This window comes from Narcine bancroftii, chromosome 13 (assembly GCF_036971445.1).
Source record: "Narcine bancroftii isolate sNarBan1 chromosome 13, sNarBan1.hap1, whole genome shotgun sequence".
NCBI classification, from domain to species: domain Eukaryota; kingdom Metazoa; phylum Chordata; class Chondrichthyes; order Torpediniformes; family Narcinidae; genus Narcine; species Narcine bancroftii.
This window is the reverse complement of record NC_091481.1, coordinates 25,313,027-25,338,098: the sequence shown is the minus strand read 5'-3', so window position 1 is coordinate 25,338,098 and position 25,072 is coordinate 25,313,027. Positions and strand designations below refer to the sequence as shown.

General features: G+C 38.8%; 1 protein-coding gene and 1 long non-coding RNA gene across 4 annotated transcripts in view; one reads left to right on the top strand and one right to left on the bottom strand.

Annotated features, from left to right (window-relative positions):
- The window catches only part of LOC138748174 (mucin-2-like), a 96,703-nt gene that overhangs the window by 1,356 nt on the left and 70,275 nt on the right, over nucleotides 1-25,072 (bottom strand). For all 3 annotated transcript variants that reach the window (XM_069907948.1, XM_069907950.1, XM_069907949.1), the window contains 13 exons: nucleotides 23,140-23,175; nucleotides 21,889-22,289; nucleotides 15,687-15,858; nucleotides 15,208-15,440; nucleotides 14,642-14,825; nucleotides 14,332-14,536; nucleotides 11,301-11,476; nucleotides 9,589-9,658; nucleotides 9,322-9,428; nucleotides 7,488-7,519; nucleotides 5,728-5,838; nucleotides 3,033-3,084; nucleotides 1,620-1,722 (listed from right to left, as the gene is read on the bottom strand). In XM_069907948.1, the coding sequence (XP_069764049.1) occupies nucleotides 1,620-1,722; nucleotides 3,033-3,084; nucleotides 5,728-5,838; nucleotides 7,488-7,519; nucleotides 9,322-9,428; nucleotides 9,589-9,658; nucleotides 11,301-11,476; nucleotides 14,332-14,536; nucleotides 14,642-14,825; nucleotides 15,208-15,440; nucleotides 15,687-15,858; nucleotides 21,889-22,289; nucleotides 23,140-23,175 (1,882 nt within the window). The remainder of the gene's footprint in view (nucleotides 1-1,619; nucleotides 1,723-3,032; nucleotides 3,085-5,727; nucleotides 5,839-7,487; nucleotides 7,520-9,321; nucleotides 9,429-9,588; nucleotides 9,659-11,300; nucleotides 11,477-14,331; nucleotides 14,537-14,641; nucleotides 14,826-15,207; nucleotides 15,441-15,686; nucleotides 15,859-21,888; nucleotides 22,290-23,139; nucleotides 23,176-25,072) is intronic.
- Nucleotides 2,730-10,288, top strand: LOC138748179 (uncharacterized). The gene is made up of 3 exons (XR_011347852.1): nucleotides 2,730-2,806; nucleotides 8,415-8,620; nucleotides 9,991-10,288. It is a non-coding gene; the product is annotated as an uncharacterized lncRNA (long non-coding RNA).

The window sequence follows — 25,072 nt, the reverse complement described above, 5'->3', positions numbered from 1 at the left end:
CGGGAGGGGTGGTAGTGCTGTGTGAGCTGGGGTTGGCAGTGGCATTGAGTGGGGGGGGAAGTGGTGGTGGCGCTGAGCAGGGGTAGTGGTGGCCATTTTACTGAGCAGGTGGGGGTGGCAGCAGCATTGAGTGGGGGGAGTGGTGGTGGTGCTGAACAGGGGTAATGGTGGTGGCCATTTTACTGAGCAGGTGGGGGTGGAAGCAGCATTGAGTGGGGGGAGTGGTGGTGACACTGAGCAGGGGTAGTGGTGGCCATTTTACTGAGCAGGTGGGGGTGGCAGCAGCATTGAGTGGGGGGGGAGTGGTGGTGGTGCTGAACAGGGGTAATGGTGGTGGCCATTTTACTGAGCAGGTGGGGGTGGCAGCAGCATTGAATGGGGGGGGGAGTGGTGGTGCTGAGCAAAGGAAGTGGTGGTGGAGGAGCTGAGAGGGGAGGAATGGTGGCAACAGCGCTGAGCGGGGGAGAAATCGTGGTGGCACTGAGCAGAGGGGTGTGGTGGCAGCAGTGATGAGCAAGGGCAGTGCTGGTGGCACTGAGCAGAGCAGAGTGACGGCAGTGGCACTGAGTTGGGGAGGAGTGATGCTGGTGGCGCTAAGCAGGGGGAGTGGCAGCACTGAGCCAGGGCAGTAGTGATAACGCTGAGCGGAGGAGAGTGGCAGTGGCGGCACCGAGTGGGGAGATAGTGGTGGCAGCACTGAGTGGAAGGGAGTGGAGGTGGCAGGGCTAAGGGGGTGGTGATGGTGGCACTGAGGGGTAGGTAGTGGTGGCAGTGCAGAGTTGGGATAGTGATGCCAGTGTAACATGGCAGCCACAGAGATCAGCTCTCACGAGAACACCTTGTCACCATTTATTTTGCTCACTACTGCCACCCCGAGTCTGGCCATAGCAACTGACAGCCTTTCCAGCAACTGTGACTTCAGAAAATTACTGCTTCATTAAACTTTGCATCAGAGTGAATAACAACAAGATTGAAGGTTTGGACCACCCTTTTTTTCCTCACCACCCCCGTGGATCTTTTTGCTGCCCACAGCAGGGGGCAGCAGCACCCACTTTGGGAATTACTAAATTAAAGTGTCAAAATCTTGATGTTTCTTAATATACAAGGAAATGTTACCAGTTTTCCACATCGCTACTAGATTTCCCCCCCCCCCCCCCCATTTAACTACTTTCAAGTGCCTTGGAGTGCAGTAACAGTGATTAAATATTGGTCATGTTTAAACCCTGGTCCTCAGCAATGCACCTGCAGCTAAAATGAAAGGAAGATCAGTGGAAAGGAAGAAAAAATTTGTCCAAATTATATTCTGGTGTAAAGGCCAAGGATATGGAGAATGGGAGGAGGGGCTCCTCAAGATGATTTGAGATCATACAGAGGATAGGTGGATCAAGGGACCAACTAGAGATATGCAGTCTTAACTCATCAAAATGTTTATGTAAATTCAAATAGCAGCTGCAGTCAGAACACAATAAAATGAGCAAATTCAGTAGGTTCATGATCAGACAATTATCAAAGAAAGATTTTAAAATTTCATTGAGAAAGAATTGTACCTCAAGTTACATTTGAACTCAGATGTAGCTTTGTAACGTTTCAAACCACTCTGTGTATCATAAATCACTTACCGAGATCCCGATGAACAATATCCTTGACATTGTTTTGCGACAATAGTTGCTTTACAATTTTTTTTAATGATCGTTTCATTATATGAATTGATTTTGCATGAGCCTTAGGAAAAATGTAAATGAGAAGTTAGAAATGTAGATTTGGGGATCTTGATACATTTTTATGTCTTTGAGAAATAATGTATTTCTTATTCAAAAGTGACGTGCATTAAGCTAGAAAAAATATACTACATATTGACTCATAGATGTATGATATTGCATTTTGTGCAATAAGGTGGGTCTGAACAAAAAATCAAAAGCATCTATATCTCAAAAGCCTTAAATGAAATCATAATTTTATGATTGTCAAATTAGTAAGATGACAGCAGAGATATATTGCTACTTTCAACAGTCATTCATTGTTCATGGTAGATGATAGATGTTCAAATGTTGCTGTGTCATGTTCCCTATGGGCATTTGGAGCAACTAAATTGTTGACCAATAACCACAAGAAAAGTGTCATTAGGATTCAAGGAAGAAATACTTCCATTTAAAAATGTTAGAAAAGGGAGATCCAATCAGCTCAGACCCATAAAGTTGCTATCAAGGAATTAGGTTCACAGAGAATAGACCCAAACGCATGACTCAAAGACAGTTCAGTTCGGCACTTATCAGAATCTACTAGAAATCACAAGTTCAGTACACAGGTAGTCAATCCATTAAGACAAACAAATCCACAGGGCAAGGCAGAAGTTGGGTCAAAAAAACAGTCCAAAGATCAAAAAATATTTATGAGTAGGCCAAAAAACACAAGGGATCACTTGCAATAAAGGACTAAGACAAACTGGCAAAGAGAGCACACAACTCATAGACACAAGGGGGAAGGGGAGTATAATGAGACACAGGTGGATAATCAGATACAAGTGAAACACATTAGGGCAGGATAGGTAATCACATGGGAGGGAAACTTGACAGGATGTGGGAACCTGGAATGAGACATTAACAAAATAAAAGAGGAAATGATGAACAAAGAGAGTGAAAAACATAAGCTCAACAAACAAGACAGTTGGTGAAATATCATGAGTGAAATTTAAACTGATAAAATATTACTATTTAATTTTTTTTTTTAAAGTGGGACTAGGATTAATCCAGATCAGAAAGAAAAAAATGGAACTTCTTGACAAAAAAAAAGGAAAATCATGCACCAGGTGGTTATCATGTGTTTTTAACAAGTGGATATATAACTTGTGTGAAGATTTTTCCAAATTATACTTGTAATATGTCTGAGAATATCCTTCAAATCAACACAGAGTAGCCCTTGTTTAGGAGTTTGTGCTTGTCTAGAGGAATTTTAATTATTTCACTTTTATATGATAGCTTTGATTTTTTTAAAATCAAACACTGCACAGAATATCAAAGGTATTAAAAGCATACCTGCTTCTTCAATGCATATAAAACAGCAACGATTAATATGGATTCTAAGAGACTAAAAATAATAAAATATTAATTAGTCAATGGAGTAAATATTGATCTTTATACATCAACAGCTTTTACTGAAAATGTCTTATTTTAAAGAATAACTTATTTCAATTGGTCTAGTGATAATGTTACCATATATGTTAAAATAAGCTTTGTTCAATAAAGATCTAATCTTTCACCATCCAAACAGGCTTAAATTGTATTTTACTGCAGGTCTAATAACACCAAGGAATTAGGTTCACAGAGAATAGACCCAAACACATGACTCAAAGAGAGTTCAGCACTTATCAGAATCTACTAGAAATCACAAGTTCAGTACACAGGTAGTCAATCCATTAAGACAAACAATTCCACAGGGCAAGGCAGAAGTTGGGTCAAAAAACAGTCCAAAGATCAAAAAATATTAATGAATAGGCCAAAAAAAACACAAGGGAACACTTGCAATAAAGGGCTAAGACAAACTGGCAAAGAGAGCACACAACTTATAGACACAAGGGGGAAGGGGAGTATAACGAGACACAGGTGGATAATCAGATACAGGTGAAACACATTAGGGCAGGATAGGTAATCACATGGGAGGGAAACTTGACAGGATGTGGGAACCTGGAATGAGACATTAACAAAATGAAAGAGGAAACGATGAACAAAGGGAGTGAAAAACATAAGCTCAACAGACAAGACAGTTGGTGAAATATCATGAGTGAAATTTAAACTGGTAAAATATTACTATTTAAATTTTTTTTAATGGGAATAGGATTAATCCGGTGGTGGCGCTGAACAGGGGTAGTGGTGGCCATTTTACTGAGCAGGTGGGGGTGGCAGCGGCATTGAGTGGGGGGAGAGTGGTGGTGGCGCTGAACAGGGGGAGAAGTCGTGGTGGTACTGAGCAGAGGGTGTGGTGGCGGCCGTGCTGAGCAAGGGCAGTGCTGGTGGCACTGAGCAGAGCAGAGTGACGGCAGTGGGGCTGAGTTGGGGAGGAGTGGTGCTGGTGGTGCTAAGCAGGGGAGTGGCAGCACTGAGCCGGGGCAGTAGTGATGGCACTGAGCGGAGGAGAGTGGCAGTGGCGGCACTGAGTGGGGGAATAGTGGTGGCAGCACTGAGTGGGAGGGAGTGGAGGTGACAGGGCTAAGGGGGTGGTGATGGTGGCACTGAGGGGTAGGTAGTGGTGGCAGTGCAGAGTGGGGGGTAGTTGTCCCACATCGGAGTTGTCAGTCACCAACAAGCCTGCAGCAGCCGTGGACATACCCCTCCATAAATCTTCGTCTGCGAAGCCAAGCCAAAGAAAGAAAGAAGAATAACAGCTTTGGAATTAATACATTATTGAATTGAATCAAGGACCCTCAGCCTGATTTATTTAAATATATTCAGAATGCCCTGGATTTTGTGGTCTGCACCAAAAAAAAATGGGCTCACTGTTGGTCAGAAGGAAAGTTGTAGCTCTCTCGTCAACCCTATGATGCAAATTTAAACAACTTTGTTGTCAGGCATCAGCTGAGTGGGATTTCTTGCCCCAAGAACAATGAGATCATCAGAGACTAAGCAGCTATTCAGATCAAAGAATTCTTAACTAGGACATTAGGAAAGGGAAGGGATAATATTTAGGTAACAGTTTAAATATTTTAAAGTGCAAAATAAAGTTTGAAACAGATACAACATGTTTTACAACATATAGACTTGCTGGACTACTCGTGAAATAACCCTTCTCATTGTACCAGGTGGAATGTAATAATCAACTTGAACTTGAAGATCATGGTTGAAGCTGGTGTATCATGACCAGTTTTCAATTTTAAATATTTTAATTCTATTCTGAAATATTTATTTTGGGAAAACCTCTCCATGTGCACAAAATCATTTTCTTAAGCCAATAGTTTACTAAACGCCAATTATGGCAAAAACAACATTCGCAACTTATTTACCACTTCTATTATGAACTGTGTTCATAAATAATAAAAATATATTTTGAGTATTCTTATAAAAGCTGCAAAATAGTTCAACCTTCAGGAGAACAAACAATCACTGACAGCAACTGAATTCCTCATTTTGATCACAATTTTCCAGGGACACCAGTCAATGACTTCCTTACATTTAAATAGCTACAAAATAAGACTATTGATTCACATAGGATATGCAATTTAAATTAAATAATGAATAAACAATTATAGTCTTCATAACTGAAAAAAATAAACCATTTTTTTCTACATTTTGATCATGAGTTATATAAAGAGTCTTTAAACTGACAAAAGGCAAAGGAGGAAAAACCCAACACCCAACCCCAACCAACCAATTTTCCCCTGCAACCGCTGCAACCGTGTCTGCCTGTCCCGCATCGGACTTGTCAGCCACAAACGAGCCTGCAGCTGACGTGGACTTTTTACCCCCTCCATAAATCTTCGTCCGCGAAGCCAAGCCAAAGAAACAATAAACAGAATGAATCCCATTAGATGTGAAAAAGATTTTTATGAAATTGTGAAAATATGAAATGGCATCTGCTCATGTAAATTAATAGGTTTATGAATAAAATAATTAAATTTAAAATGCAGAATGTTCAGGTTGTTATTAAACAGCATATCCATTTTTGCATTACAGAAGGATTTATTTGTTTGTTTTGATGAGATAGACATGTATATAACCAACACCAATTCTTACATACCTCAGGGCAGCTTTTGTTCTGAATGCAAGAAATATTTCTGATTAAAACACCATACTTTGTACACAAATATGAAATACATGAATCTGCAGGATCGTCCCATATATCACCATTCTGTGAAAATAACCAAGTAACTAAAATTACGTTACAATTAAAACTACATTGGGTACTGCACATTATGAGACTCATTTGTGTCAACATTGATGAAAAAAAAATTAGCTTTCATGGATTCATAACTACCAAAATGCAAGAACACGACATTTTTTTTAAACAACAAAATTATTGAGTAAGTTTCTTTTATGCTTGTCGGAAAATAAAAATATAATGGCCCTGATCTGAGCACAAGCAGAATACTTTTTTTGAGACATACAGCATGGTAACAGGCTCTTCCAGCCCACGAGCCCATGGCACCCAAATACTGTAGGTCCAAAAATCTGGATGCCTGAAATCAAGAATCCAGACTTTTCGAAAACTGAAACTTTTTAAAATTTAGCAGACTTTTGTGTGCATGCATTAGAGCCACAGATGCACAGCACCATTTTTAATTTTTCTTTAAAACTGCTTGTTTTGACAAAAGAAACATGCTGTATTTGCTCATGAATAAACTATCAACATTTACCTGTTCATCTCATCTTTATTCCTCCTTAAAAATTTGAATTTTCTGCCTGAGAATCTGGAAAATCCAGTCCAACCCAATCCCCAAGCAGACCGGATTTTCGGACTTCTACTGTACCCCAATTAACCAATACCTCTGGTACATTTTGAAAGGTTGAGGAAAACCATGCAGGCGGGGAGAACGTACAAACTCTTACAGGCAGTGCCAGATTTGAGCCCAGGTTACTGGTGCTGTAATACCATCACGCTCATTGCTACACTAATCCTGCTGCCCAAGTTACTGCATCGTTAACTATCTGCACCAGAGCTATCTAAGTGCTAACTTTCAATTCACAGCTATTTGTTTATTTGTCCAGATTGGACATCTAGTCATTAGATTTCTTGGTCCAAGGAAATGTCTGAGTGGAGTCAATCACCAACTTTAAAATTTTACTGCAAGTCATGCCCTTCTGTTATTGTGGGAAGGAGGCTGGAGTAACCTCAGACTGAACTTGTACAAAGTATAATCGTGTAGAAATTCATCCCTAATTCATCCCTGTGAACAGAGAAATCACTACATCAAGAACCAATAGCTGAGGTTGTACATACATAAAAACTGCTTTTTAAAGCATTTCATCCATGTAACTGAGAACTTAAGAATCAGATTTTCTAATTATTTAACCAATTGCAGTGTGTTTTTTGGCCCATAAAGCACCAAAGGGATAACAAAGAGATTTAAATTGTTTCTATGTTTTTACGTGTTTTAATAACCTAAACTTTTCAATATTTTTGTCTGTTTAAACATCAAAGATAATATGGTAATACATACTCATCTCTTCCACATAAACATGCAAAAAAATGCTCCTAATTGAGTATTAAAATTTGATTTCTATGTAGAAATGAATAATTGACAAAGAGACAAGAAGGCGGAGCCATCCATGGTGTTATCAATCCTGATTTTAAACCGGCAGGAAAACAAAATGTAGTGGTTAATTGAAGAGTAGAAGATCTATCGTTCACTAACAATGCATTCAAATTTTTAATTGTGATTTTTTTTATTACTACACAGTGATTTTACAGAACAACCCTCAGAGGATGGCTATTAAAAAATCTGAACTAAATTTATAGATCTTTTTCTAAAATTAGTTTTAGCACTTTTGAATACTTACCTTTCTTGGTTTTCCTAAATAGTCGTGGCAACCTGCAATAAAGCCAGAGGAGTCTTTGTAAACATGTATGAAACATAATGTTCTCTTTTTGATATCTTTGCAGAAAATGTAATTTACTATTACCTTCCAGTAAACAACTAATCATTAGGAACAGGTTCCAAAATACTCTTTCTGAATTTGAATTTCAAAGAGAAAATACAAAGCATTAGCATAACAATGTAGTGCATGTGGAGCTACTCCCCTTACTACATTTCTTATGCATATTTTAACAGAACCCACTCTAGAGGAGCTAATTTATTATTTCTTGCACTTGTAATTCTGATTTATTGTTTCTTGCACTGTAGTCTGTGATACCAAATTGGGAATCTCTTACTAATTCATTGAAGATATGGGCATTTAAATAATTATCTACTCACTGCAGAAGTCAAGATATTTTCTTTTTTTTTTCTAATTGTAATAATGAGCTATTTTTTTCTGGGCCACTGACTTGCCTGATTTCTGAACCACGTATCCAATATGAATTGTGGTAAAGAACATTGGGCCAATGAGCAGACCAAGTTTGTTGGTTACCAGCCCTTGAACATATTACAATACTTTCAAAATGGCATTCGGTCGCATTGTCCCCAAAGATGTCCCAGCATAGTTCAGGGGGCTCTTTGACATTTAGTGGCTAATAATGTCTCCATAATGGCTTTGGAAGTCCTAACTCAATGCTCTCTGACTGTAAAAGGTCATTATGATTGAACATTTATCGATATATCTGACATTTATAAATATAACAAAGTACTTATCCTTATTCAGTGCACTATTAAAATATTTTACACTGTTTAAATTTTTTTTTTCAGTCCCAAAGTGACTGCTTAATTAAATATGTTTAAATTTAATGAATTAAATCATAGATCTAATTATTATTTCTTTCCATTTCAGTGTGAGTCATGTACATTTTCTTGGGTTGAACTGGCACAAACCCTTGGCAAGATTTATCAGTCAGATGTAGGGATATCTGAGGATTGAACTGCTTCACTGGGTTCCACCTGTGCTACACGAATGACCCAGACATTTAACTGGAGTAAAAAGTTGACATCACCCTGTCCACTGGTGACCTTCCCAATTAACCATGCAAATACTACCTGGTATGTACTAACTTACTGTGATTACGGGAATAGAACTGCCCCTTTGTTCATTACATTCGAATATTCATTTTTGTGATCTCAGGTTTGACAATTTCCTCTTTCTACCACTTATGACATCTGCTAAATATCTCAAACTAACTAAACGTGTCAGGCTCTGCTATAATTCAAATTTCAAGACCTTAGCATCTTGCAGATATAGTGGTGCATTGGAGTTGAGAACATGTCATGTGGGAAGGAAAATATTTGCGCTGTCTCAGGCTTTAAATATTTGCTAAAGAGATTCCTAGCAGTAGCCTCAACAGGTGTGCTTATTTTGAGAATAAATCACATGAAGTGGCTTCACTAAATAGCAGCACTATGAAAGATGAAGAACTGCAGAAACTGGCTGCTTCTTGCTTCTTTTTTATCCATTTCAATTCATATTTGCCCTAATAAATTATATTTCTTATATAATTTATTAGTGTAATGTGCAAACATAGCCCCAAAGTATAGGGTCACACTTAAGGATGAGGAAGAAAAATTGCTGTGGCACTGGCCCTCCTTAATAATCAAATGCAATAGATGCACAAATTCTCATTCCTTAACTTAAAGGACATATGTGTCCTTATGAAAATTTCACAGTTCTAATTCCTATACATTCTACATGAACACAATACCAACTTGGACTTTAAAAACTGAACGTTAAAATTAAATTAACCTACTTTCACAAAAAGGAACACATTCAGATCTGTCTTCAGAAAAAATCAGTCCATCTGGACAAAAGCAGCCTTCCTCAGTTGGGGTGAATGTCTCTCCAGCTTTCACCACACTACAAACAGAGGGTTTGATTTAATTTTGTAATCATTGACCAATTATTTCATTAAAAAGTATCATTATTATGTCTGAAATGTTACAGTTCTTAAATAGACAAATGAAAATAATGCCTTGTATTTGAATTTTAGATCAGAATACTCTCGTGACATACTTACTTATTTTCACATTGGTCACTGTTTTTGTTTGCACATGGCTTGTACACTAAACCTTCTGCACAGGTATAATCTTCAGTATGAAAACAAAGTGCATTAGTACAACTATTGAACAAAATGTCTAAGCACAAACATAATAAATTTAAATAGATGTTATCAAACTAAATCCTGTCTTGTTGGAAAAGTCTATCAAAAATAAATCTTCAACTGGAATTACATTCTCACCACTTTGGTGCCAGATAGAACAAAACGTCAGATGAATGATTTTTAAATATACCAGGCAAGGCTACAACATAAGAGTTTCACACAATCTGAATGCTGAACTAAGTATAGATAAGTAGTCTCTCTGAGAAACATTGGTCCAATAAAACATTCACATTCGTTATGCTCTTTCTTTTTAAATAGTTTTCCCTCTTGAAGGATTAACCAAGAAAAGACGCTTTGAAAAGAACCAAACTGACAGCATTGAAGTTGCTAAATAAGCACAAGGGTTAAAATCAAGCTATGCTACCTTATAATTTCAGGAACCAGGGTTCAATCCTGACCTCAGCTCTTGCCTGCAAAAAGTGTGCATGTTTTCCCTGTGATTGCATAAGTTTCACCTGGATGTGTTGGTTTCCTGCCACATCCATAATGCCAAAGGATCAAAATGAAATTGAGGAGTAACTGAGTGAGAATAAGTTGCAGGGCTAGAGGGAATTTAAAAAAGGAATAAATGAGACAGATGTGATTGCACTGTTGAAAACTGACAAGGATCTGACAGACTGAATGGCCTCCTTCTTTCTCATGATAAAAGTAAGCATTACTGCAACTGTATGAGTGTTTAACAAGGCACATTGCATGAATTCACTTTTGAAGATGTCATTTGACAAGAAACCAACAGTAACAAGTTCAGAGGAAATCGACTGGGTCATTATTGATCAAGACACAAGCTAAAAAGCTGCCTTCCTCACATAGTGCCATGACAAAATTTAAAACATACAATGCCTAGTGGCCAATTATTGATAGTCAGATTGAATCATTCTCATTTAAGATCTGTTCCTTATATATTTGAATGATTGCATAAGGGAATCATTTAGTTGATTTCCCAGAGCGCTTAGCCAGAATAGAGTTGCAGATCACAAAAAAATAGCTTATTTTGGCAGAACGTTGCAGGTCATCACATAATGTAACCTTGTTAAAAGGGGCAGTCAGGGAGCAATGCACTTAAGTACTTTGGAGAAAAGACAAATTAAGTGGGTCACTCTGCTGTTTTGTTACAGAAACTTGGTATTGAGTGCTTTATTATATTACTGTTACAGTTTATTACTGTCTTTTTCTCATGACCATTCAGGAGCCACAAAATAATGCTTGCAAAAAGTGTATTTGATCTCAAATGAAGCTGACTGACAAAGAGCTATCCACCATTTGAGATTATCCATACAACTTATCATGTAATCATTTATCTGAAAGTACTGATGGAAATTGTAGCCACACTATTTGTCTCCTCTTAGCAATGTTATTCGCAGTAGTAGTTTTTTAATGACCTTTGTATGGAAATCAATGCAAGATAATTCCTGACCACATGTGTCTAAAAAGACTTAATAATAGCCACATCACATTTTCATTACAGCTCAATTGGTTTCTCTATCTTTCAGAGTATGGTTGGAATCAGGAAGTAAAGACTTCCTGTTATTCTGAAGTACCTTATCATCATCCAAATTTGAGGTACTTACTGCACATTCCATTTGTGGAATCCCTCCAGTCCACGCACACACCCACACTTGCACAGGCCCAAGCAGCCGCTTCCAGGCTACTACAGTCAGTTGTAGAATTGGTGGCACAATGGTCAAAGATACAAGACTTCACAAATTTATCAAGGTTGATTTTCCTTCTGCATTTTTCAAATGGCCTGAGTGATGAAAAAAATATTAAAAATTCAATAAAAGCAATTTGACACAGTCATTTCAAATCTCAGTACATACAGACCAAATAGCTGAGACAATTTTAATTATGTACTCCTTCGATCATGCTTTCACAACAAGTTACTGGCCTTGAGTTTGCTCAGCCTTCAAATTAAACTTCTATTATTAATTTGTTTCACAGTTGACTTTCTAGCATATTTTTCAAGACAGCCTAAAATTTGTCTTACTTTCCCCATCAGGAGCGGCTTCATGTGTCTGACGAAGCCCATAGTAGGCCTGTGGGAATCTGGCCCAGCAGTCTTATTTACTTTTTATCTGTGAGTTTAGGGCTCAACTAAAACCCCAGTGACGATTCACAAATTCCATGTGATTGTGAAATTGGAGGCAACAGGCAGACTGTTTGAGGTGGGTATCCAGTTGCCTGGAGTTGAGCACGTGCTAGTAGCTTGAACTTCTTTCAAAGAGGTGACCAAGAAGATTATCGATGGCAGGGCACTAGATATTGTCTACATCAGCCATTCTCAACATTATTTTGGCCATAGTCCCCTTAGGACACTGTTCAAGGTTTATAGGCCCCCTCCCCTATGAAGCAGTCATTTAGTTAGTTTCTGCCATACTTCCCTCCCACTGACCATTAAAAAATTTAAAAAATATTTGCAGAAGACAGAAAAAGAGAAAATAAATATGAAAGGATAGATAAATAAATATTTACAATTGCATTTAGCACTAGAAAAAAAAGTGGCATTTCAGTAGTTCAGGTGGAGCTTTTGGTCATCCTGGAGTAGTTTATAGTGAGAATTAGGGTCATATGGGAAGGTTCAAGACCTGATAGCTGTTGCAAAAAACACTGCAGGTGCTGGACTTCTGGCTTCTGTATTTTCTGCCTGAAGGGAGTAGCAGAAGAGATTGTGATCAGGGTGATGTTGATAGTGTCACATAGAGATGTTTTCAGTGGATCGGAGGCCAGTGCCAGTGATGGACTTGGCTAGGTTTGCCATTTACTGCAGCCTTCTTAATTTCTGGGCACATGAATTTCCAAACCAGTCCATGATGCAATCAGTCAGTACACTTTCCACAGTACACCTGAAGAAGTTTGACAAAATATTCAACATTATGCCAGATCTCTTTAGACCTCTTGGAAAGTAGAAGCCTTGCTGAACCTTCTTCAGCTTCTCCGATGTGCTGGTTCTATGAATCCTATATGTGGATTCTCAGAAACTTGAAGGAACTAACCCTCTCCACCATTGTCCTATCAATGAAGACAATGTGGATGAATGGAACCAAAGGGAGAAGGGGTGTGTGGAAAAGGAATAGCTCCACCAACCTTACCAGTTGCATTCACTGTAGCTGATGTGGCATCCTCTACATCAGTGAGATCAAATGCAGACTCAGGTATTGTTTTACAGAGCATCTGCACTCTATCTGCAAAGGACATGCTGAGCTCCCAGTTGAACTCCCCATCACAATCCCATACCAACTTGTCCATTCTTGACTTTTTCCACTGTCAGAGTATGGCCAAACATAAACTAGAAAAATAATATTTCATGTTCTGCCCATGCAGTCTTACATGCCAATGGTATAAATGTTTAATTTTGCATTTTCATATAACAAGTCATCTCTCTCCTCATCAGATCTAATTCTGATCTTCCCTTTCTCCCCATTGACTTTTGTTTTTTTTTTAATGCCCATTATCAAATCCCTCAGCCCTCTGGTTCTAGCCTCTTTCACCCACATTTCACCAATAGGATTCTTCCATCCCCACTTTGATTTCATCTGGTCCAATTAGCCATTAACCTTTCCACTAATAGCTCCCATTCTTTCACCATTGTCACTTGCTCTATTTACTAGATTCCAGCATTAATAGCATTTGAATCCACATGACCCCCCCAACCATCTCCAGCTTCACCCGAGTATGTTACGTTCTCGCACTTTTCCCCCTTTTGTCTTCTGCCTCTCTCTTTGCTTGCCACCTGCCAATCATCTGCATCTCCCTCCCAATCTGCTTGTCATCCTCCAACCCTGCCTAGTTTGCCAGTCTCCTCATGATCCCTGTCCTTCACTTCCACTGTCCTACACCTCTAATGTCCTTCGCCTCCACTGTCCTTGCAATCCCCCCTCTGCACTTTGTCTGGATGAAGGGTTCTGTCCTGAAACATTGAGTTTTCTTTTTCTCCCAAGGTGCTGCTCAACCTTCTGAGTTTCTTCAGAAGATTGTTTTTGGCTCCAAATTTCATCATCTATAGTCTCTAGAGTTCTCCAATATATTAGAGTGTCAGCTACGAGAAGAAGTTGTTCAATCTTGGATAATTTTATCTGGATCGTCAGAGGCTGAGAGAACTCTTGATAGAAGTTAATAAGATTTTGAAAAGGTATAGAAAGGTTAGATAGAATATTTTACTCCCAAAGTGAAAGTCATATCGTACAGGATAAAGATTTAATGTGAAAAGGTGAACTTTTTAAAACACAGAATGGTAGATGCCTAGAAACTACTGCCAAGCGGGTGATGAGGGTAGAGATGTCAGTAGATATGAAAGTGACATCTTCGAGGCATTTAGACATGCATGGGAACATGTGGGGAATGGAGGGATATGGATCATGTGCAGTTGGATCGGATTAGTTTAATTTGACATCATGGTCAGCACAGACATCATGGGTCAAAGGCCTGTTCCTGTCCTGTAATGTTCTACGGTTATTCTGCCCTTTCCTGACTCAGAGGTGGAGTTATTCTCAATGAGTGTGAGGTAGATAGTGAGAGGAACAGAGAGTCAATGCAGAACGATATGCAATTCATCACAAACATGGATTTTGAAAGAAACTAAAAGACGAGAATGATGTCACTTACTCTTCTTGAATGATGGCACAGATTGTTCTCTCACTTTTGCATGTCGGTGGAGGGGAAATTGGAGCACAGGGCACATTAGTCGGAGCTGATCGACAATAAGGTTTCCTGGGATCATCAACTTTCCAATCATAAGCGGTTTTGTCACAACAATCAGAAGGCTCAACGTTGCCATTTTTTCTAATGCATTGATCTGAGGCACAGGATCCTAAGATAGGAAAACGTATTGCATGATATCCTAATCAAATCAGTAGCAGAATTAGTACTGCAATGCATAATTTTATGCAACTGTAAGCAATCTCAGAACTCATACCACATTGGCCTTGAGTGTTATTGGAGAAGTATTTTTCAGGCAGTTGGATTTTAAAGCTATAACGGACTGCAGTAATTACTGTGTGTATTTCAGGAATAGAAATATGTGTGCTGGAGCCTAGTTTAGTTATATTAAATCCTTTTGAATTGAAGGGAAGTCTCACATTTCTTCCATTGACTGTTAACTGTGAAAACAAAAATATAAGAACAATGAAAAATCTTCCAAGGTAGAAAGGCCATATTATGTATATTGCAGGGTGTTTTATACATTATGCATCTACCACAAAGTAGCTTCCACCAATAAAGTACTTGTAATTAAAATTGTCCACGATAAGAAATTTGTAAAACAGCTGTCGAGTAGACATGGTCAAGAATTAAATGGTTCAGAATATAATTCTGAAGAGTTGTTTAATTGTATCATGCAAGACAAAATCTTTGCCATATTCTCACACAAAGTGAAATGATGGAAGAAAATGTCAGTGAATGGAGATCAGCCTTGGAGTTTCTGGGTGCTGATCAAATAGTTTAGTCCTAAATGCATGTTTTACAGTATCTCAAACAACTCACCATATATTCTTCGTCAATTGAAATATGGACAACAGTGCCATTGTAAGAGATAATTAGACCCTTTGGACAAGACTTCTTTATGAAGGAGAAACAAAAATAATTATCCACCAGAATCGAAAAATTGTACTTTGGAACTTTTTCTTCCACAAGCGTATATGTACAATTATCGAAGAAGTCAAATGACACATCACCAAATGTGTTATAATGAGGGTCTCCCCATATTTCACATTCACCTAAAATTATAAAAGAATAAAATGTCAAAAAGTTATCGGTGCCATTGGGTTGGAATGTAAAACAGACAGGGTTGGATCTGCTGATCTTTAAATAACAACAAATTGCAAATTCTAATAAAAGGAAAATTGAGCAGTATAGGTGACCAACCCATTACTATCTGTTTTATGTCCCAACCAAACCTGAAAACTCTATCACTTAGAGTAACTTCAATTCAGTAATAATTCCAACAAATCAATGATACTAACAGGCACATTCCCAACGCACACAACATCCATTTTCTGTGTGAACTTTCACAGGGTTCATACTATTACCACATCTCGGTTTCCCCAGCACTGGACAGACAATTGGATCTATTTTAAATATATTTCCTTTCAGACAAGTAATTGTTGTGCAGTTTTCCTTCCATGACTCCATGCACTAGAAAGAATATTATAAACAAAATAAGTTAAGCTTGGCATTATTTAGGAAAGCAGCAGTAAAGCAATGCTGGAAGCTTAAAATCAATATTGAGGAATAACTTTCCCGAATCTGCAAACTAAAAAAATGTTACAATTGCAGGACTGACAGCTGGATTAAATTATAGACCATTTCCCTCTTTCAATCATGAATGCAGCTTTACAGGAGCAATGAGTTACTGAACAAAGACAATGCCAGAATAACAATCCAAAAATATAGCTTGGTAATATTCACATAGTGTCTTAAGAGTGGTAATCTGGATGTCGCTAGGCTCTAAATTTAAAGAGACCCTCATGACTGTTTTCTTGTCAGGCACTGGCAGGTAGAGGAACAAGTCCCTGTGTGGCCTGTAATTTCCTCATGGTAGAGTACCCTATACCAATGAATACACTACATTTTTATAGGCACTTCATATCAATTCAGCCTGATTGTGAATATAATTAATAAAGAGTTGGTTGTTTATGAAGCAAATTATGGAACTTTTATCTTAGTGTCACTTTCCCTCACTAGCCCCATAGTCCTTCATCCTGTCAACATCTAAATGGAATCAAATGTCCTCAATGCCCACCTTTTGCATATCTGTAGATGGGGAGCACTCTACCTGTACATTCCAATTGACATGAAAACACAAAATACAACAAAGGGGTTGATAATTGTGCAGCTCGCTTATAATAATCAATATCAAATGGTGGAATAGAACATATATTAATGCATAAATTGATCTCTTGATGATTCACTTGAACCCACTGAACTTCTTGCAATATTTCAGTTAGATTCCAAGGCTTCATCCTTAGCAGTGACTGTTACCACTATTAGTGGTGTTTTCTGAGATGGGAACACTGTAAACCTTCAGAAATACCTTTCTAACTCTTCCACCAATATCCACAAACTTCAGAGCTTTTCTCTTAGCATGTTGCACCTATCTTCAGCTCTTCCTGGGTTGGTTTACATTATAGAGCACTGGCCAAGATTGCATGTTAGTTTCTAACCGCATAGACCAAGATCGATTTTTCCATAATATGTCATGTTCTCTACGTACTAATAGCAGGTTTCATTTTAAATTCTGCTGTGATCTGAAATGCCTGCAGGATAGTTGCAGTTCCACATGAATTCAGAAGTTTGAACTTACACAAAGCTGCAGGGATTTCGTGTCTGTGCTCCAGAATGGAATTCCATTGGATTCCACAGATTTCCCAGAACTTACATTGGGAAATTTATCTCTGGACTTTTTTCAGGTTAAACCTGGCACAAGTTTTGTAGGCTCCTTCCCTTGAAAGGGAAGTTATGGTTGCCAGACTAAGAATAAGACTATTAAATTAATTTTTGAAAACAATCCGGATGTCAGAAATCCAGACCAGCCAAGAATCTGGCCCTTGAAAACTCTCAAACTTTTTAAATTTAGTGGGTTTTGCCCGTCGAAGGCAAAAATGGATTTTGTGGCTGGTAATCCATGAGCAGCTATGGCTACACAGTCAGCAAAAGATCTGAGCCATGATAACAAATTTTCCTCTTGGTGAAGAACATTGATTATCTGGCACACATTCAACTTTGTGTTTGCTCCTCCCTTCATTTAAATTTCAGAAATAATGAAGAATATAAATTAACTTAATTGGAAATCTGAGTGGGTATACTGTATATTTAGACATGTAGAGGGACTAGGGTTAGGGAAGTTTAAGGGTCTGCCTATCTATTTATTTGTTTGTTCATTCTTTTTATTTATTTATTTACCTCGGTGTGTAAGGGACTAAGGTTGGGGAGAAAGCCTTGTGCGCATCCATGTGGTGTCAGTCGGGCAGCAGGTTTAAGAAAGGCAGGACAGGTTACCTTGGTGAGGAGCCAAGAGAGTCACCGCAGTAACTGTGAGTAGCTGTGATTGAAACCTCTATCTATTTATATATTTAGAGGGCTAAGGGGACGTATTATTTATTTATTTATTTAGCCATGTAGTGGCACCCGGTGGGAGGAGCAAGTGCTTATAAAAAGAGAGACAGCTGTGAGTTGATTTGTAGGAGATAGTAATTAGGTTAATTGGTAGAGGACAAATAAAAGGAGGGAGAGGTAAAGGAGTGGGGGCATTGAGGCTTTGATGAGCAATGGTAAGGTAAGGGTTTTTTCAAAAGTTTATCTTAATTACTCTAATATAAATTGAAGAGCAGATGATGGAGGCAATTGGGGTAGTTGAGTGCTCTGATTGCAGAATGTGAGAGGTCAGGGACAACAATGATGTTCCTGATGACTACACCTGCAAAAGGTGCATCTAGTTGCAACTTGTGGAAGACTGGGTTAGGGAACTGGAGTTGCAGCTGGATAAACTGTGGATGATAAAGGAGGCAGTCAGCCCCAACAGTCAGGAGTCAAGGAAATGGGTGATGGGGGAGAAAGGCAGTGAAGAGTACCCTTGTGGCCATTCCCCTCAACAAGTATGCTGCTTTGGATCCTTAGGGGACAAGGACAAATTACAGAGGTTGGGTCTCTGGCACAGTGGCTGGACTCTTGGCTCAGGAAGGGGGAGAAGAGTAGGGCTCCTGTAGTTGGTGACTTGCTGGTTAGGGGAGCAGTAGGTTTGCTGGATGAGATTGGGGCTCCTGGTTGGTATGTTGCCTCCTAGGTGCTAGGGTCAAGGATGTCTCAGATTGAGTCCACCACATTCTGGAAGGGGAGGGGGAGGGTGAGCAGCCAGAAGTTGTGGACAGTGTGAGACCAATGACATAAAAGTGGGTTTGAGATCCTGAAGAGGGATTACACAGAGTTAGGGAAGAAGTTGAAAAGCAGGACTCAAGGGTGGCAATCTTAGGATTGCTGCCTGTGCCATGAGGTAGTGGGGGTAGAAATAGGAAGTTGTGGAGGATGAATGTGTGGCTCAGGACCTGGGGCAGGGGTATAGATTTCTGGATCATTGGGATCGCTTCTGGGGTAAGCCTGACCTGTACAAAAGAAGGGATGGGCTGCACTTGAACTGGAGGGGAACCAATGATCTGGCAGGCAGATTTGCTAGAACTGTTGGGGAGGGTTTAAACTAGTGTGGTGTGGGGGGTGGGGGTGGGGGGGGGGGGGGGGTGGGAATCAGAATGAGAGTACAGATTAGGGAGGAAGAGCACCAAAATTGGAAAGGAGGGAATGGAATGCAAAATTAAATGGAGGGAAGAGGTAAAAGTAGCTGATAATAAGAGGTATATCTGGAGGACATTCTCTTAAGTGCATATAATTTAATGCAAGGATCCTTGTAAATAAAGAAGATGACCTTAAGGAATGGATGGCCACATTGAAATATGATATTGTGGCCATCAGTGACATTTAGTTGCAGGAAGGGAATGTTTGGCAGTTAAATATTCTGTTGTTTTAGGCATTATAGACACTGGGAATAAAAGGTGGAGGTGTTGCATTGCTTATTTGAGAGAACATTACAGCAGTGGTGTGGTAGGATATTTGGTGGGATCATCCAGTGAGGCTATTCAAGTAGAATTGAGGAATGGCAGAGGCATGAATACATTAATGGAAGTGTATTATAAACCACCAAATGGGCTGAGGGAATTAGAGGAGCAAATTTGTAAGGAGATTGCATATGTGTAATAAACATAAGGTGGTTGTTATAGATTTCAAATTTCTGAACATTAACTGGGATGCCATTACTGTAAGAGGGCTGGATGGGGTAGAGTTTAAATGTGTTCAGGAAAATTTTCTTCAATAGAAGAACTGACTTGAGAGGAGGCAGTATTGGATCCCCTATTAGGAAATGAGATGGGTCAGGTGAGAGGTTTGTGTTGGGGAAAACTTTGGGGTTAGTTATCACAATACTATTAGTTTTAGGCTAGTAATGGAAAAGAAGAGCTTGGCCAAAGGCTGAGATTCTTGATTGGAAGAAATAAAATTTCAAGGGTATGAGAAGATTTGGAAGGTATGGATTGGGATAAGATATTTTCAGGGAAGAATATAGCAGATAAATGGAGGATATTCAAATAAGTTCTGAGAGCACAGAGTTGGTCTGTACCCGTGATGATTAAAGACAAGGTTAGAAACTGTAGGGAGCCTTGGTTTCCAAAATATATTGGGAACTTGGTTCTGAGGAAAAGGAATGTGTACAAGAGGTATAAACAGCAGGGAATGGATGAACTGCTTGAGGAATTAAAGAGTGTATTTATTTTAAAAAACAAAGGCAATTGGACTAAAAGGAGAAATGAAACTGCTTTGGCAGGCAAAGTAAAAATAAATTCAAAGGGTTTCTATAGGTACATTAAAAGTAAAAGAATAGTGAGGAATAAAATTGGGGCCCCTCGAAGATCAGGGGAGGAAGATCCGTGAGAAGCCAGAGTAGATGGGTGAAATTTTAAATGATTTTTTTTCTTCAGTATTCACTAAGGAAAAGAATATTGAGCCAGATGAGTGAAGAAATATGGAAGGACGGTCATGGATAATATAAGGGTTAATGAGGAGGTAGTGTTGGATATCTTGAAAAAGATCAAGCTGGATAAATCTCCAGGACCTGATAAAATATTCTCTTGGAACCTGAGGGAAGTTGGTGAACAAATAGTGGGGACATTGACAGAAATATTTAAAATATCACAGGCCATGGGGGGAGGTGCCGGAGGACTTGGAGGGTGGCTCATGATGTTCTGCTGTTCAAAAAAAAGGTCCAAAAAGTAAACCTGGTAATTGTAGGCCTTTAAGTCTGATGTCAGTGGTGGGTAAATTAATGGAAAGTGTTCTTCAAGATGGTGTATATACAGCTATTTGGAAAGACTGATCGATTTGGAGTAGTCAGCATGGTTTTGTATGGGGTAGATCATGTCTAACAAGTCTTGTAGAGTTTTTCGAGGTTACTAAAAAGGTTGAGGGGAAGGCAGTGAATGTTGTCTATTTGGACTTTGGGGCTTTTGACCAGGTTCCCCATAAGAGGTGAGTAAGGAAGGTGGAAGCATTGGGTATTAATGATGTAGTGAAATGGATTCAGCAATGGTTGGATGGGAGATGAGAGTAGTGGTGTAAATTTTTGTCAAATTGGAGGCCGGTGATGAGTGAAGTGCCTCAGGGATTGGTACCAAGTCCACTGGTGTTTGTCATATTGGATTAGTAAATTTGCAGATGATAAAGGTTGGCAGGGTTGTGGACACATTGTGGATAATGTTGTGGATTATCAAAGATTACAGGGTGATATAGGATAGAAGAATGGGCTGAAAGATGGCAGATGGAGTTTAATACTGATAAATGTGATGAGCTACATTTTAGTAGGACTAATCAAAATAGGACAAGCACATTAAATGGTAGACAATTGAGGAGGGCAGTGGAACAAAGAGATTTAAGGGGTCATGGTACTTAATTCTCTGAAAGTTGAATCGCATGGGGTTAGGGTGGCGAAGGCGGCCTTTAGGGTGGCGAAGGCGGCCTTTAGGGTGGCGAAGGCGGCCTTTAGGGTGGCGAAGGCGGCCTTTAGGGTGGCGAAGGCGGCCTTTAGGGTGGCGAAGGCGGCCTTTAGGGTGGCGAAGGCGGCCTTTAGGGTGGCGAAGGCGGCCTTTAGGGTGGCGAAGGCGGCCTTTAGGGTGGCGAAGGCGGCCTTTAGGGATCAGAGTATAGAATACAGGAGTTGGGATGTTGAAATTGTATAAGGCATTGTTAAGGTATAACTTTTTGTCTTTCTGAAATTAAAACTTTCGCTGGTTGAACATGGTTAATATTCTGTTTCGAAGAACTGATTACATCTTTCTGATGCTGTTCCTGACATACTACTTGGTTAACTTCAGCTGAAGATGACTGGTAAAACCTATCAAAATACCCACAACATGTTAACACTGAGTGAGTATAATGATCAATTTTTTGCAGTCTTCAAAAATGCTAAAATAATAACAATGTAACAATTTTAAATAAGAAAATTTAACAATATTTGAGAAACTTCCAAACTAAAGTATGTCAGTTGATTATCAAAATGACTAATTTTCCTCAATTATGCACAGTGACTCCACATATTAATGCTCTAAGAATTGAGTCAGACTTCCTTACCTTCCTCGGAGGGTTAGAGTTGCACAAACATGATTCTGGAGTTATTGATGTGGACTCAAAGGTTGTGGGAATTGTGGATGTACCATTTGTGGACTGATTTTGTGTTTGCTCACAGCACACTCTAATTCTATAGTCCAAACACATAATGCGATCCCTGGAAGTCTGTTCAGTATAATTGCATACCAGTCCTTTCTTTATATCACATGTAACAATGTCACCTGTTTCACTTATTGGTCGCTGTGGGAACTTGACAGCTTCACAAATGATGTTACTTATTTTATAGGGAAAGAAAGGACACAGTGTTTGCTGTAATTCTTCTAATAGTTCAAAATCACCATTGTTCTGAATAGATGGTGTATTTCCATTATACCAGGGTGACCATTCTCCATTGCAAAACAGTTCTGTGAAATAAACAATGAGCTGATCAACTTTGTCATTGACATAAACTCAAATGAATGTCAGGCAAAACAGTGAAATGGAATCCTGGGTCAGAACTTCTAAAATCGGACTCTGACAGAGATGGTTTGTTTCTCTCTGGCTGCAAGGAAGATGCATAAATGAGTTTACAATCTGAACACAATTTTTAAAGTGCCTGAATTCACAGAACAAAATTGCACATGACAGGAAAGCCATTGCCATTCCTACTCAGCAATATAAAGAGAATGTTGGATGGAAACAGCAGAAATTTCAAATTTGTTTTGAAGTTCATCTTCTCAAGCCTGCAGAAATGGGATGTTGCTGGGTTGGAATAGAGCATTATCACCTGTGAGAAAGAAAGGTGCAAAAAAAAAAACTACAGGTTTTAAATGGATGAATAATGAAATGAGTTTGAAAACTGAATGGATGCTCTTGAACCAAAGCCTAGGTTATTTTAATTGCCAGGCCTTGATAGCATGTTTTGTTCACTTCCTGAAAAGCAATGATCCGAGAATTTGACCATCCTTCAGAATGGACTGATTTACCTGGACATCTGTGTTCACGTCAACGGTCAACTCATTTGCATATTTGCTTGCAGCATTTTCTGAAACTTTAGTTTTGGCCAAAGTGAGCAGAGATCAACTGGAAAATTTTAAAATGAACGGCAATCAAAGCACATTGTGACTTAATAATTAGGTACCAGATGGAAGAAAGGCCAGTCATTGACTTTATCAGCCATCAGTGCAATGGCAATGAAGTTGACTTAATATTCATTGACCCAAGTACTTAAATTACAGTGAAAGACTTTGCTTATTCTTTAAATATTGGTGTTACCTGTAATGGTGTTTGGTTGACTTGCAGTTATCATGCCTAAATAAAAACATAATTAATAGTCAGAAAGTAAAGCCAAATATTTCATTGGAGCTTTCAGTAAAAACTGAATAAGCAGCTTATTTTATAGATGCTCATGGATTTGCTATGCACCTGTTTCCTCTTTCACTGTAGATTCTAAAAATCATTCGTAAAATTCAGAGGTGATAATGCTTTCTTTACTTCTGTTCTTCTCAATAAAGATATTACTGCAGGGACTAAACCAGTGATTTAAATTAAATACAATTAATTGCAGAATTGTATAAAGAAAGGAAAACTAACAATGAACAGTATAAAGAGACAAATAATTAGTGAACAATCTGCAATTCAGATTAAATTCTAATGGAATGAGAGAATCTCCTTGTTAAATTCAACTGTGTCAGAGTTCATTGTGTCAATGCAAAATTATTTCACCTAATTGTTTAACTCCAATTTCTTTTTTTTTAACTGGATAGGCAAGTACAACAACATCCCACACTTGCATGGATTTATCAGCAAAATAGCAGGGTAGAGAAAGATTTGGAGACTGGACAAATTGGACCCTAACTTCAATATTTTCATGTTTCTGTACTATTTACATAATCTCAGCACAAAATTTTCATTGAATAATGAACATTTTAGGGGCAGTGTCATGATGTAAAGGTAGATTTTTCTCTTCTCAATGAGGTGCAATCCAGAATGGGGAGGAATTGGTGGAATGTTGGCTCCTGAGGTAAATATACAGTTGGTTCAGTTCTGTTATATTTCTTAATGTGGACTCCAGAACAGCAAACCTGTGCCTTCACAATGATCGAAAGGACACTTCGAAAAATTACCGTTTCATAGCAATTTCAACAATATACTTCCTCAAGATTTTACTGAGGACTGGAGAATGTCTCTTCAAAAAAAATTTCTCTTTTTATTAAAAAAAAATATTGTGTCACTAAAAAGGCAGTGCTCTGAAAGGTTCAACTCCCCAGTCCTTATGCCAGTGGCTATGTACAGGTGTTAAACAGCCTGCTAAAGGATAATCTGAGAGAGGGGGGGGGAAAAAACTTTGTCCCATTTCTGTCTTGTCCCTTCATTTTGTTTAAAAAGTGATTCCTTGTTCTAGATTCTGTCCCTTTATAATATTTACCAATGCAACATCTCAGTGTTTTCTGGCTCATTGAAAACAATACAGACCAGACCAAACAAGAACATCAACCTTTGATGGCACCATCACATCTAGAGATGCATCCTCCCTCATGACCACAAATTCAGTAGGTGAGGAAGTGTTTGGATCCATTGCCTTTGCCAGCTGAACTGATGATTGAAATGTATAACATCTGGTATGGCCTCAACAACAATTCAACACTCACAAACATTTAGTCAGGCACAAACAAAGCATCACAATCATAAATATTGTTCATGTAACAGATTTAATGGAGGGCCATCTAATTATCAGACCTCTGGCATCGTGTTGTTCCACATGCTTTATCACTTTTAAACATGTAGGAGTGATGAAATGTGACAAAGACAGCTAAATGTATCCTGAGTTGTGCATTGATCAGTAATAGCAAGAGTCTGACCTGTTTTCAACTGTGGTGCAGTGTGGTCAATGGCAGTGTTTTGCTTAATTTCTTTAGTTATGACCTTTCTCAATTCTCCTTGAACAGCACCTGCCACTCAACCATTTGAGGCTGGGTAATGTGGAGTTGGACACATGTGTTCGATTCTACCCTTGATGAGGTACAGTACAACTCCAATTATACAAAATGGTCAGGACTGGGCCTATGTCAGATAAACTGTTTTTTCAGTTTGAGGATTTGATTTGTTTCAGATATCCTCATTTATCTGAAATTTTTAAACATTTTTGGGTAAGAGGATTTTGGAGAATTGGAGTTGTTCTGTATAATGTCAAATTCAACTCCAGTGA